Below are 14341 nucleotides of genomic sequence, written 5' to 3' on the forward strand. Positions count from 1 at the left end.
CACAGAGCTGCCCTGGGGTCAGACTCTTGGGGAATCTGTCATGGAAACCAGGTGCAGGATGTCTTTGAAATGCATGAAGCTATTCCCGGAGGAACTCAGATTCTGTTGCTGTCTGTATTTTCATGTTTTTCTTCTTCCTCTATTTACCTTCCTCTATTTACGTTGCAGGTAAATAGTTTTCTTTAGGGAGTGCTGGATATAGGAGGAGGCAGGAAGGTCTCCCCCAGAGTGAGGAGTCTCTTAAGCCATCTTTGCTAGAGTTCTTTCCATCACAGACTCCTGACCACTTACACCTTGACCTCATCACTTCCGGAGATCCCAAGACTATACTTGCACGGCACTCTAAGCGGGCAGGCAGAAAACTCTCTGAGGGGGTGCTCAGTCTGTAGGAAAGGACACTCCCTACTTGTGTCCCTAACACCAGAGAGGACTCAGCCTCAAAGGAGACATAAGGAGCCTGAGCAGGCTCCAGCAGAAGCTCCTGCAGTTGAGGGAAGCAGTTGGGGATCTTCCCCCTCAGCCCCTCCTGCCAAGGAACTATGGGAGCCCCAAGGCACAGGCAGATCTTCCTTTAACCTTTAGGCTGGGCATAGCGTAATGTCTACCTAGAGGCTGGAATAATAAAGCCTCAGTCGCTGAGACGGGAAGGGATGAGGTCATCTGACCCAGAGGCCCTGCCAGGGAAGGCTCACTCCCTCCAACACGTGTTCCCTGGGCTCCGCCAGTCAGTTTTCAGCAACTCCATTGATAGAGCTCCCCTCATACCCACCTTCCCTGGGGCTATTTTGCAGCAAGAAGCAGTTCTTCCCAACTAGCAGCCTCTAGGAGTTTCCTTCCATGCCAAAGCATGATCATCACCTGGCCCCTGCTCCTTTTCCCTCCCTGGACTCTGACTGGCCCTTTATGCCTGCCTCCCTTCTCAGAGCCACAGCCTTGCTCTCATCTTGCCTGGCAGGACTCCACTGTGCAGCCTTGAAGTCCACTGTTGGTCTGCATATTTAGCCCCACTGGGCCACTAACCAGACTATGGGCTGCAAGGTGCCAGCATACTTCCTCGTGAGAAGAGCTCTAGGCCCCTGCAAACCATGGCCACAGCCTGTAAGAGTCCTGCCTCCTTGTCCTTTTTCCCGGTGTAGGCCTGGATTCCAAACCCCTTTGGACCCTGGTAACAGAGCCCAGCTTTCTACCTGTGATTTTGGTAGTGCTAGCATCACACCTGGGTACTAGGTCAAACCCAAAATGCCTTTGCTTTAAGAACTTCTTACCTTTAGGTACTTGGGTGATTATAGCCCATCTGAGTACCTAAACACAGCCATAGGTCTTGTCTCGAGAAAGACACACAGAGGTCTGCAGATGTTAGGGGATTAATGGACTTCCCACTGCTCACCCATAGCTCTCCATTGGCTCAAGTAAAAACATTGTTCATCAAGAGGGATGTAAATCCCACCCCAATTCCAGAATATTTAAGCATGATGCTTCTGGAAGATGAAAGAGTATGACAAAAGACAGTTGCTGGGAATGATTTGGGATAGTTTCCATATTTTTACTAAAATGAAATTTATTTTTTCAAAAACCACTAAAAATATCTGACTTAAAACTCTATAAATCAAGTTTCTAGCTTGGCAACAGCCCTAAGTCACAAACAAGATTGACAACCTTGGTTTATACAAGCTCCTAAAACCAAGATCTATCAGGAGTTCCGGAATAGCCACACTAGAGGAGAACACAGTTATAGAGAGATTAGTTAACAAGATCTCACAAAGGCCATGGCCCTCAGACTCTTGATGATCTACCTGGAAAACCTGTCTAGCACACATTCTTCTCTATAGGAAACATGGAAATCTGACCTGCTCCTCACATTTGGACTACGTATAAAGTTTCTTTCTCCCATCCAACAGGTGCTCACTGGTCACTAACTCTTTTCTGGTTATTTTCTGACAGCTAGAGAGCCACAGCATCCGAGGGTAGTTAGAGAGCACACAATCCTCAGTAGGCGGGGCCTACAGCCCCTCCCAGATTGAAGAAGCCGTAGAAGACAGAGACCCCCATTCCCTCAGCACCCCACGAAGAATTAGGAAATTTGTGTCTCTCAGGGGCCTTTGTTAATTGAGTAGAATCTGGAATTTTTCTTTAGGGAGTGCTGGATATAGGAGGAGGCAGGAAGGTCTCCCCCAGAGTGAGGAGTCTCTTAAGCCATCTTTGCTAGAGTTCTTTGCATCACAGACTCCTGACCACTTACACCTTGACCTCAACACTGTACTCCACCAATTCCTTTAGCTCTTTCCACCTGTCAGACATAGGCTTTTAAAACACCCACAGTTCAGGGCTGGGGATTTAGCTCAGAGGCATAAGCGCCTGCCTTGCAAGTGTGCGGTTGTGAGTTCGATCCCTGGTACCGATAAAAAAGAAAAAGACCAAAAAAACCCAAAAAAACAAAAAACACCCACAGTTCCCCTTTCCACTGTAGGCGGATCCTGGCAGCAGACACCCACCCTCACTCTCACATGTGCACATGGGGATGGGAACTATTCACTAGGCTAGGACTGGAACCTCAAATTAGAGGGTGCAATGGCTCCTTAAGACCACTATAACTGCATTTGCTGGTCTACACTACATCCCTTCCATAGGTGAAGATCTAATGAGGTTCATTAGGTAGGTAAAATGCACCCGTTTCCTCAGACATGGTGTAGAACTATATACCCAAATGACACCAAGTCCCAGACTGTTGTTCAGGGCAATGCTGCTTCTGGGCTGGTTAATGAGTCTCTCCTCCAGGAATAGAGAACCCACTACTAGAGCCAGGTCCCTTCCTGAACAGCCCTGCTGATCTTTCTCCTAACTCGGGCGTGGGGGCACCCTTAACCTGTGGCACTTTCAGTTTTGTTTCTGCAGCCTCAGCCCTGCCAGGCCTTGGCTGCAGTGCACAGCTGGAAAGCCAGCCCTGTTTACCACAACTTGCTTTGGCCAAGATCTTGGGGCCTGTTCTGCTGTCCTAAGCAGTTTTAGAGAAGGTAAGGCTGGACAGCCAGGAGGTGTGAGCCAAGCCAAGCAGACCAACTGAGCCCCATCTGGAGTTGGGTCCAGGCCCCACCAGCTGTGCGGGTGGAGCTGGGAAATGCCAAGTCAGCCACATTCCAGCTTCTTCCTTGCAAAGCCATCAACGCAAGGGCACTGTGCAGGAGGACAGAGCCACAGCCCAGGCAGCCTCTCAGAACAGGCATGTGACAGCTCCTCCCACTGCCCTCTAGGTTGGCTTTGCCTGGGACAGGGTGGAGCAAGGTTGGCTCTGTGTGCTCCAGGGGAATCCAGAAATCTTCTTTCTGGACTGATTCAGCCCTGTGGCTGCTATGAGGAGGCTGGTTGAGGGGGAGAGATCTAGTAGGGAGACCAAGGGGATAATTTAATCATCCAGCAAGCCTCACTGAGGATGGCTGTCACCCAGTGATGTCTGCAGGTACCACTCCCATTCACCAACCACAAATGTTTCCATAGACACCCCATTCTACTTCATCTATTTTTAGATTTGGGCAACACTGCTTTTCACCACTGGATCCGACTGGGAGGCCAGAAAAGGGAGCCGACACCTCTCTCCCTCCTCTACCCTCACCCATAGAGTCTTGAAATGCTATCGATTTCATTGTAAATGCTTCAGTAAGGCATTTCCCCAGGCACCTCATCACCCCCAAACAGACTACTATAACCTTCCTGCCTCTCTTCTTTTCTGCCTCCAGGTCCACTCGCCCAGCACTACCAGGATGATTGTTCAGAATGCCCCTCTAACTCCTATGGTCCCTACTGCCCCATAACAGGACTCATGAGACCTGGAACCCCTTGGGCTCTGCCCACGTCTGCCCAGTGCTGCAGCCTCGTCTCCTGCCTGACACAGCCTGTCTCCTAAACTGAACCATAGTGCCTCTCCTGATTCCTTCCACAGGCCTCTTAGCCATAAAACCTTTCCCCACCCCATATAACTCTGTCTTCTGGGAAGTCCTTACCCCTGGTCCCTTTGTGTGGGTCCCTGTTCCCATTTGGAAGCAAAGCTGTGGTTCTGATGTCACCTTCTACGTCAAGATGGCCCTCGTAACTGCCTCCTTGAAGTCCCAGCAACCCTTTCCCAGCTTCTCCAGTCACAAACACTTTCCAGCCAGGGACTGTGGTACCCTTTTTCTCAGATGTCCCTAGCACTCAGCATACAGTTTATACCAGGGAGAGGCTGAAACATGAGAGTTGATGCCATGCCAAAATCATCTACCCCGAGAGGTAGTGATATGGAAGAAGACACTTGCTTTACTGTCCTAACACTGGCCCTGTCCCTTCTTCCCACTGTCTCCAGGTGGGACTCCTTCCCTCTGATCTCAGCTGATAACAGCTTTAACTGCCAGACTCTGGGAGAGTGCAGAAGGAATCGGATGTGGTTTCCTTAACCTCGTGCCTGCAACCCAGCTCTGCCTGAATTCTAAGCCTGAGGTCAAAAAACAAAAAGCCTAGATTCCCTTACTCTATCATCTTGTTCCAGATGGCCTACAGGGTCTTGAGCACCCCCTGCCTTTGCTCCTCTGTTGTAAAAGAAGACCTGTCCACACAGCACTTAGGACCCCTTGGGGCCAGGCAGGGTACCGTGGAGCCCTGGCTACAAAGAGGAGCCAGAGTGAACTGGACTGATTCAACCTTACTATTTAAGTCTTCAAGAGTCAGTAAACCCCCATGACCCATCCCTGTCCTGCCCACTCTTCTAACTGTTTAATCACTGACACAAAGCAGGGAACAGCTACCCTGTGCCAGACACTATTCTAAATTCTGGGAACGCATCAGGGAAAAGCATAGGAAACGCTGCCTGTCTGGTAAAACTGAAGTTCTCATTGGGTGAGGTGAGTTAGAGCCTATATGTAAGAGCCAGTAAAATACCAGAGAGAGGAGCTGGGCCATGAGTTAAAAGTAGGTCCTGTGGCAGATGGTGTCTGAGCAGATCCTTTAGGCTAAGAAGGTGATGCTTAAGTGGATAAGCAAGGACCAAGTCTAGGCTGAAGGAGTGACAGACAGCCTGGAGGCCCCAGGGCAGGTGAGAGCTTGACTTGCCAAAGGAAACAAAGAGAACTGGGGTCTGCAACACAATGGTGGGGGGAAGAAATATGCCAGGAGCAGTCCCTGAGATTGTCCCTATGGCCACTTCAGGTGAGACTCGGGACTTCCACTAAGTGTAATGGGAAGATCCCGGAAGAATTAAACCCAGGAAAGCCGGCAACCTTGGTAAGCTGGCTCCCTAAGTCTGGTTTTCTCTCTCCATCCTATTCTTCTCAGCCCTTCCTTTATTTTTCAACTATTTCTTGGTCTACCTCATGAAAGTAATACAACTACCAGAAGCAGTTCAAACCTTTCATTCCTATCAAAACCTAAAGCTAACATGAGCTTTAAATGAAAAACACATTTTGGAAAGTTGTTTTCTTTTTTTAAAGAAAATTTCTCCCAAATATAAATTATACTAAAAAGCAGTGGTTAAAATAAAATTAAAAAGAAAAAAAGGAAACTCTTCCCTGGGGACACACTGGTACTGAACAACATTATAAATGTAGTTTTCATGGCCTGTAGAAATCCCCTGGGCCTGTGATCGGAGGGAAAGGCACCAATCTGTGCCCGCTTCCTGTAGCCAAGACCATGCAGTGACCCAAGGCTGCGGCTCCAGAGGAGAACAACAGGGTAGAGCGTGAAGTGGCCTCTTTCCAGGACAGAAGCACAACAGCCACACAGAATCCCTGAGCTGGTGCTCAGAGCACAGGGCCTTTGGGGAGTAAGAGGTGGGATCCCCCAGACCTAGGATTTTTAAGCCCATGTGCCTGCCCCCCCCCACAATCAATATGGATAACTCCATTTAATACTTTCAGATCATGGTTGAGCAGGTAACTGAAACCACAGAAAGAAAAACCACAAATAAGGGGGACTACTGTATCCCAGGCTTGTCTTTGCATGAAACAGCAGGCATTTTTCCATATCCTAAACATAAATAACCTAAAGGCATGTAATACCAAATGCTCCTTTTCAGAATGCAACCCCTCCCCTCTTCTTGGCAATTCAGGTTTATCTTGTCTACAAGGACTGATTAAAAAATACAGTGAATGCTTCAGCTTTAAAAATTTATTACAGTAAAATTCAGGGTACCATTAATGCCCCTTGAAATATTCCCCTTCATTTCAAATGCAATTAGTTCACCAATCTGGTCACTTTCTGAAGCAGTGCTGCAAGCTGTGATAAAAAAATATGGTGCATGCTACTGAGAATCTTCCAAAAGAAAGGCAGGCTCATAAAAAAATTTACAATGTGTCCTCATCTACCTTACTCACCAGAACTGGCACTGTGAGACTTCTGGCTCTTCTCCACAGTCAAAATGACCATGAAACGTAAAGATTTTGAACTGATTCAGGCCACTGTGGCAGCCAAGATAATGTGACTAAAGATGTTCACAGAAGAGGAGTTAAGTGGCAAGAACAAAGGGACACGAGGAGTATTTTGAGGGAGATGCGTGGCAATATGTCTTTAATTATAATGAATTTTTTAAAATCCAACATTCACCATATTCTTAGATCACTCCTCACAGCTTGGAAACTGTCCCCAAGGCTCACCAGAAGCCTCTGAGCAGTTCCCATCTGTGACCTGTGAAACTGTCTCCCTCTTCCTCAGATTCTGTGCTGTGCTCTCCCTAAGGAAGGCCTGTCTGGAATTCCCAAGGTGAGAGGGAACCCCTGGCAGACTGACCGCAAGTATGACCACCATTACACTCATTTTTTTAAAAAAACTTTTTGTTTATCCTTTCCTTTTTAAAAAAATTTTATTGCATGACGGTACAAGTTTTATTATGGTACAAGTATTTAATATGACATCTTAACTAGAAGGACCATGTGGCATAGTGGACCCCTACACTTTTCACCCTGCTTAACTGAAACATGATAAAAGTTTTCCCGTTTTCCTCTCCTCAGGGAACTTGGCAATCACCATTCTACTGTCTGAACCTACAGGGCTGAATATTTTACACAGTTTATATAAGTGGAATCCTGGGCTATTTGTATGACTGTCTTATTTTGCTTATGTATCTTCAATATAACAGGATTTCCTTCTTTTTTAGGACTAATAGTTCACTCTATGCATATACCACATTTTTTTTACTCAATCATGAAATTTAGGTTGTTTCCATATCTTGGCTGTAAGTTAGATCACATTGACTTGACATAAAACTAGGTTTCCAAGATGGTAGCCTTTGTCTACTTCAGAATGCAGAACCACTGACAACTACCATAAACTTGCAATCCTAGACCATTATCCTGAATATTGACCTCATGGTCCTGCCAATCATCACTGCCATTTTTTAAAAATCAATCCACGTTTGTAGTATATAATAGTTACATTCCTCATGGGGAGCTGCCACATGTACATAGCACATCTTATTCTTTTTTTTTTTATCCTCTTTTTCTTCCTCCTCTCCTCTATTTCTTGGTCCCTTTCTCCTTTGCAAAAGATTTATCTCCTATTTCCTATTAATCTATCTTTTGTTTTACTCTTTATTTATAATTTGGGTTTCTCACATAAGAGAAACTGATGTTTAAGCTTGTGTGATTTATTTCATTTAGCATCATGGTCTCAAGGTACATCTATTTTCCTACAAATGACTCAAACTTCTTTATTTCAGATTATTTAACCTTCTTTATATCAGAGTAGTATCCCATTGCATACAAATACATTTTCTTTATCCATTCATCTGTTGATGGGTATATAGGTTGCTTCCAAGATTTAGCTATTATGACTTATTCTACTATAAACATGGGCATATATGTATCACTATAATACGAACCTTTTAACTCTTGGGAAAATACCTAGAAGGGGAATAGTTGGGTCAAATGGAACTTCTGTTTTAAGTTTTTTGAGGAATTTCCGTATTCATTGTACTAGTTCACTCTCCCACCAACAGTGTAGAAGGGCTCCTTTTCCTCTGCAATCTCACCACCATTTGCTATTATTAAATTTCTTGATATTCATTCTTTTTAGAGTAAGATGGAATCTCAGTGTTGCTTTGATTTGCATTTCTCTAATGGCCAGCAATGTTGAACATCTCTTCATGTATTTCTTGGCCGTGCCTCTTTTATGGGGCCCGAGGCCTGGGTCTGTCCTCCTACTGTGCCATTCTTTGCCTGCATGACAAGAGCTCCGCTCCAGGGCAGATGCTGCACAACTGCTCTGCACCTCTGGGCTCAGCGGCAGACTGTCCACCCTTGCTCTGCCCATGGTGCCTCTTCTGCTGGTGTCAGGAGCCCGAGGATTCCTTCCTTCCACTCCTTTCCCTTCCTCCATTTCTCTCTGGCTTCAGAACTAGACTTGTTTTTCACAGGCTCTTTGGGATCTGGTTCCTGCTCCCTTGTCATGACTGTTCTCTCTTCTTCTTCCTCTTCCTGTTCCTCCTCTTCATCTTTCTCCTCCTTCCCACCATGGCCTAGTCATACTGAACCACAAATGTAGACTTTCTCAAAGTCACAATATTCCTTCCTCTTTCCTGGAATGGTTTTGTTTCCTCCTTTGATTGATTAAATCCTACTTATCCTTCAAAACCCAGCCCCGCTACCACCTCCTTCAAAAAAACTCTCTGATTCCTCTACGCTGAGTTACACAATATCTTCTTCCACCTCTCTTCTAGCCCTTTTGCCATACTTTGTAGGCATCTGTCTATGGCCCAGAATCCCTACTGAGTTGTACTCTTTGAAGATAATTTCTCATATGCCTGGGCACCTTGTCCTTGGCTAGGACTCAGTGTCCTCAGTGGATGGACAGATGTGTGCTCCAACCAACTTAATGGGTTTAAACTAGTGAGCTCCAGCGATGCTGGTTACATGGAGCTTGTACATTTCAGCCTCATCTCAGGATTGCTGCAAGTACCTTATTGACTCCTGGTTGAAGCTGGATTTGGCTATGAGTACCAGTTCTACTCCCCAGAATTCCTTGGAATTCTCAGGTGTCAAGGAGAAGAGAAGCACAAAGTGATTTGTGCTCCCTTGCCTGTGCTCATCGGTTGTTCCATCATCCTTTCTGCCACTTCAACATCGCCCCTTCAACATCTTCCCTTCTGAGACTAAACAGATGAAAGTTTCCAGACAGCCCTGTAAACCAGGAACTATAAAAGCTCACAATAAACAGCTCAAAACCTTAGAGCTTGAGGAGTGGGAAGATTTTTGACAGAAGGTGAGATACATGGCATATGTTTCAGGAAAGGACAGAGTTCAAGCCTTCCCTGCCCTCCCAACTTCCCGCAGCCCCAAAAAGAGTTCAGGGCCCCACATCCCACCGGGCCTCAGTCCTGCTCACATTCTCACCTCCCACCTCCAGTGGGCGCTGCTGAGTTAATGGCCTGAACCATGTCAGTGGTGAGAGCATCCAGTAGGCTGGTAATAAATTCCATTTTCTTCCCTTCTGGACAGCCTAAAAGAGAAAATGAGATTGGAAGGCAAATGCCAAGTAAATGATTAAGTAAATAGCTTTTCAACGACCATCTTTTCCCAGACTTAGTGAAGTCCTTGTCCAGCCAAAGGGTTTACGCTCAGATGATTCTGACAGCCTCCCCCATCCCTCTCTCCTCATAGCCCACGAGGGATCACTGAGCCAATGGGACAGTAATGCTTTCAATTTGCTTCCATTGCACCAATTTTTGCTGGATACCACAACTCATGGGCTAAGTGAAATTCAAAGGAGACATTAAGGTCCTTATCCTTGTGAAATTTGCATTATTCTGGGCTGATGACTCAAGATAGTGACCAGCCAGTCATCCTAGAGGGAGGAAAATGCTGCTCCAGGGGTGAGAAGCAGATGCAGAGGGAGCACATGGTAGGGGTGGTTGCTGGGATCCTCACTAGTCCAGGGTGACTCAGATCATCAATATATCTACACAAGAACCTCCTCTTATTTTCACTTCACCCTCATTTAGATGAGATCATAACTAGCATTTCTCTAATAAAACTCCCACATGCTTTGTGCCTCTTCTTTTCGGTGTACTATTCCAGCAACACCTCAAGCACAGGCAAACCTTCTCCATGCTCCTCCCTCACCCCATCCTACATTCCCATCCACTGAGGGGATGGCTACCAGGCGGTGCACTGACCTCATGATTCCAATTCTGTGACAGGGTAATTTCTACCAATGTCACGTGGACAGCACTGACTTTCACGGCTCTCTGCTTTGTTTTCATGTTGGAGTCCTAATGGTTCATGGGAAGAAGGTGGCCCCAATTCCCACCAATATGGACCTGACTCTGTGCTGAGGAGCCCACAGGATTCGAAGGCACTGATATTTAGTAGTTATTGTAACTCACAGGTAGAGTTCATTAGGAATAAGGGGAACCCAGCACTGCAGTTATTTTCAGGTCCTGGGCCCCTGGGTCTCCTGTCACTCCCACCCCATTCCTGGCCCCCATGGCCATTCTATGTCACCACAAAAATATTCTTGCAAGACAAGTTTAAGACATTTCCCAGACCCCTGAGAACACACCCTCCCTCTAAGTTGTCTTTTCTTCATAACCCTGGAAAAAATGGTTCACAGTCCCTGAAACATTGCCTCAGTCACACTGGGATTGAGAATGGATTACAAAATTATAAGGATAGGATTTTAACTCAACGACCATATCCTACAGATAGACACAAGACCAAGGAGAAGCAATGTTCTTAGTTAGGGACAAACCCCAGATCAGGATACAGAGTCCATAGCTGTGGCACCCCACTGCTGTGATGCACCTGTCCAGCACCCCCACTGCATACTGTACATGGAGAGAGACCCAAAGAGGAGCTGCAGCTTCTGCACAATAATGGGACACAAGGTAGCGTCTCCCACCTGGAAGCTCCCTGTCCTTGAAGGGATCCTCCACCTCCGTGCTCTTGGCTCTGGCATCACTCTCGCAGCTGGGCATCACATAGCTGGGAAGAGAGAGACACAGGGGCTGGGAGGGGCTGGAACTGAGACTCCTGCAGCCACTTCTGCCCAGCAATGATCTACATTGTCATTAAAACCCAGAGTCCTCGGGGTTCATAGCAAAATAGTCCCTGTACTGTCCAGCAGCTAAGAGGCAGTCCAGCAGAAATGTGCCTCCTGAGACATGTCCAGGCACATTATTTTAACCACTGAAGCCTAACGACAATGTCACTTTCGATCTCCACACGGGAACTTTTTTGGTCCATGGAATCTACTAACTCAAGCTGCACAGCAATCTTCTCATCCAGAAATTGAGGTTCAGAGAAGTTACTCTTCCAAGGAAAACAGATAGGATGGGACAGATCTATGATCAGATTCCAGATCCTGGGTCATTCTACCAGAACCTTAACTGCTCATGAATGGAAAAGTTGACTTTTCCCTGTGACTTGACTCTAACTAAGCCAGGGAAATAAAGCTGAGAAATGCCAAGATAAACTATAAGTTGGTCCGCTTGTCCCAGGACAGGCCTGAGTGGGCTTACCGTGTGGAGGTCCCAGGAAGTGGGCGCCCCGTGTCCACCAGAACACACCAGCAGTAGCCAGTGGACTGGTGGCACTGCACTGGCTTGTAGAGCCCCCCAGGGGCACATTCGGGGATGACAATACCCTCACGGGGATTCTGCCGGGCCTCTTCCAGGGCGCTCTGCCTTTCCTGGTCACATGAGTGCACTTTCTCTGTAAGAGAAGATGCAGCCTCTGGTGACTATCACTCCTGTGACTTGTCATTCCCACCTTCTATGCCAGTATCCAAAGGCAAGGACCAGGGCAAGGACCAGGCATTGCCCCAAGGAACCGATGGCTTGCTAGATGAATCATCAACGACAGCTGTGTCTTGCATGCCAGCCAAGGGTGAGCGGCTAGAGGCCCAGAGCCTCCCTGTGGCCATATCCACTGCCAGGGCTCATCAGCATTCTCCACAAATGGACTCTGCTGCAGCCACAAACCAGCCCAGAGCAGCAGTGTGCACCAGGGCTTGAATTTCTTCTCTGTTTTCAGAGTGGCTCCTCCTCTAGGAGAAGCCAGCATAGGAGCCAGCTGTGCTGTGAGCTGGTGCAACAAAGACCGTGTATGTAGACGCTCCCAGGCCCAGACACAACAAGACACAGCCATGGCCACCATGTGGGGCATGGTTGGCACCCAACAGGAGCAGAAACAAAGGCCCAGCCCAGCTCCTTCCCACGCTCCAACACAGCAGGGCAAAGTAGGCTGATGGACTTAAAGAGATCACATGAGGCTGCTTCCAAGCAACAGGAGAGAAAACCAGCCTAGCTGGAAGGTGTGTGTATTCCACTGCTTTGGGAAAATATGAATGCATCTGAACAGCTAAAGCAGGTCTTCTGGAGTCAGTGGAGGAGGGTTTGTGCCAGCAGGGCCACCTACAGGGAAACTTACACCACTGAGCTATTTTATCCAGCCAAGTAGTCTGGCTCCCCTTTTTGTCTTTTGTTTGTTTGTTTGTTTGTTTATGCTTCAATTAAGAAACAATAAATAGTGTTACATTTCTTTCCCTATGATAAATGAAGTTTTAAAAGGAAATTTGAAAAATCCATAATCCCATCAATGTAAACCGTCTACTTTTTAAACTCTTCCACCAGGCACACAGATACATGCATGGATTTAGACACATACCCATCTATTCTTTCTTTACAAAACAAGGGATCACATTGTGAGCTATTACTAGTACTTTAGTCTTGATTAATTCATTTATTTACTTACTGTATCAGGATTTTTCTTACGAACACTAGTCTATAATTTTCCTCTTGAACTTACATGGGAACAGTTTCTGTGATATGTATAAAATGCTACTCTTAAAACAGCCGTGTGGTATCGGGAACCTGGAGAACCATCTTACTCACTAAACACCATGAAAATGGTCAAAATAACAGAAACTCAATTCCACTCAAAAGGACACATTTCTAGGGAAAGCACCAACAAACCATAGGTATACATAGAGCCATCATAGAACATAACGTCATCTTAGAGAAAATAATTCAGATGGAAGAAAAATCATTCCTTATCTCACTGCTAAGAAAAGTATGATGAGCAACAGCCCAGAGACTTTCATTGCAAAGTAAGAGAAATATTTCCTCAGGGACCCAAAAATATCTGAGGACTAAGAGGCAGGTATATACAACATATCTGTGCTACTGAAATGTAATGTGGAATATTGTTTTCATAATGCAAATGCAAGAAAGCTAAAGACAATCACCTTGTCTAGAAGAAACAGAGCCGCTGAACATTGGACTAAAGATGCACCCTCCCAGTTGCAAATGCCACAAAACAGCATCTAGAGACAACTTTGGGATGGATTGAAACTGATAGTCAGAGGGACTTGGGAAATCTGGCGTAAAGACCCAGAACTTTGACTTCAACCCCTGGCAGGGGAAGATGCCAAGTCAACTTCAAGAGGATTATAGATGAGGTTTGCAATGGTTCCCCCAACTCTAATTTGGTAGTTTTATTTTCCTGCCTCGTGTTTCATGCCATGAAAGAGGCAATAGAGGAGGAAAAGCAAAGGAAAACAGTGTTTTACTGGCACCACGTTTGTGTAACAACCTCTGACAGATGCTTTAAATTAAGGCTCTCCAGCCAACCTCTTCGAGTCATAAATCAGACCAAAGCCAGATGCGAGGTATGGAGGAGGCCTCTCCCCTCCCCTCCAGTGAATGAACCTGACTTCACAGCACCGAGAGTGCTCCAGCTCACGGAAACGTGGACAGCGGCCGGCCGTGTCGGAAGAGTGTGGAACACGGTTTGGGCCCTGTTGATGGATTTATGAAAGTCCTCGAAGGCTGCTCAGAAATGTTCACAGTCAGCTTCTGTGAGGTTCTATGGAGAATTAAGTCATAAAAAGGATAAAGTTCACTAATCTGGGAAAATGGGGGATAGCATGGAATTAAACAGAAGTCTATAAATGCAGAGCTTACTACTCTATTTATGATTTACCTATTCATTACTTTAATATAAGTCCCTGCAAGCCCTGGTGTCCACCAAGAAAAAGACAGGAACAGTTACGCTAGCAACATCCATTAGTGAAGAGTACACAGTTTGTCTTCTATTAAGAGAAAAAAACCCTTGAAGTCATCTTTACATATAATAACAATAAAAGCAAATATTCACTGAGTAAAATTGGCCAGGTGACAGACAAAGGGCTTTTCCTGCCTCAGGTTGATGGAGGTGTGGTGTGAGCACTAAGAAAATGACATTTTTGTAGACAAGAAAGTGGAACTTTAGAGCAATTCATGAGTTTTCCCCAGTTCCTTCAGCCAGGAAAGTTGGAGGGCTGGGCAACCCAGTAACCCAGTAACCTCGAGATCCTAGATGGCAGCACCGCTAACCATTAGCTGTAA

At 46.2% G+C, this 14341-nt stretch overlaps 1 protein-coding gene across 6 annotated transcripts in view; it reads right to left on the reverse strand.

Annotated features, from left to right (window-relative positions):
- The window catches only part of Smoc1 (SPARC related modular calcium binding 1), a 148234-nt gene that overhangs the window by 8447 nt on the left and 125446 nt on the right, over positions 1–14341 (reverse strand). For all 6 annotated transcript variants that reach the window (XM_013155262.2, XM_063241320.1, XM_013155259.2 and 3 more), the window contains exons 8-10: positions 11474–11666; positions 10855–10937; positions 9348–9453 (exon numbers count right to left, since the gene is read on the reverse strand). In XM_013155262.2, coding sequence (XP_013010716.1) covers positions 9348–9453; positions 10855–10937; positions 11474–11666 — 382 coding nt within the window. The remainder of the gene's footprint in view (positions 1–9347; positions 9454–10854; positions 10938–11473; positions 11667–14341) is intronic.

This window comes from Cavia porcellus, unplaced genomic scaffold, assembly GCF_034190915.1.
Source record: "Cavia porcellus strain 051 isolate PalLab524CR breed Dunkin Hartley unplaced genomic scaffold, mCavPor4.1 scaffold_31, whole genome shotgun sequence".
Lineage (NCBI taxonomy): Eukaryota > Metazoa > Chordata > Mammalia > Rodentia > Caviidae > Cavia > Cavia porcellus.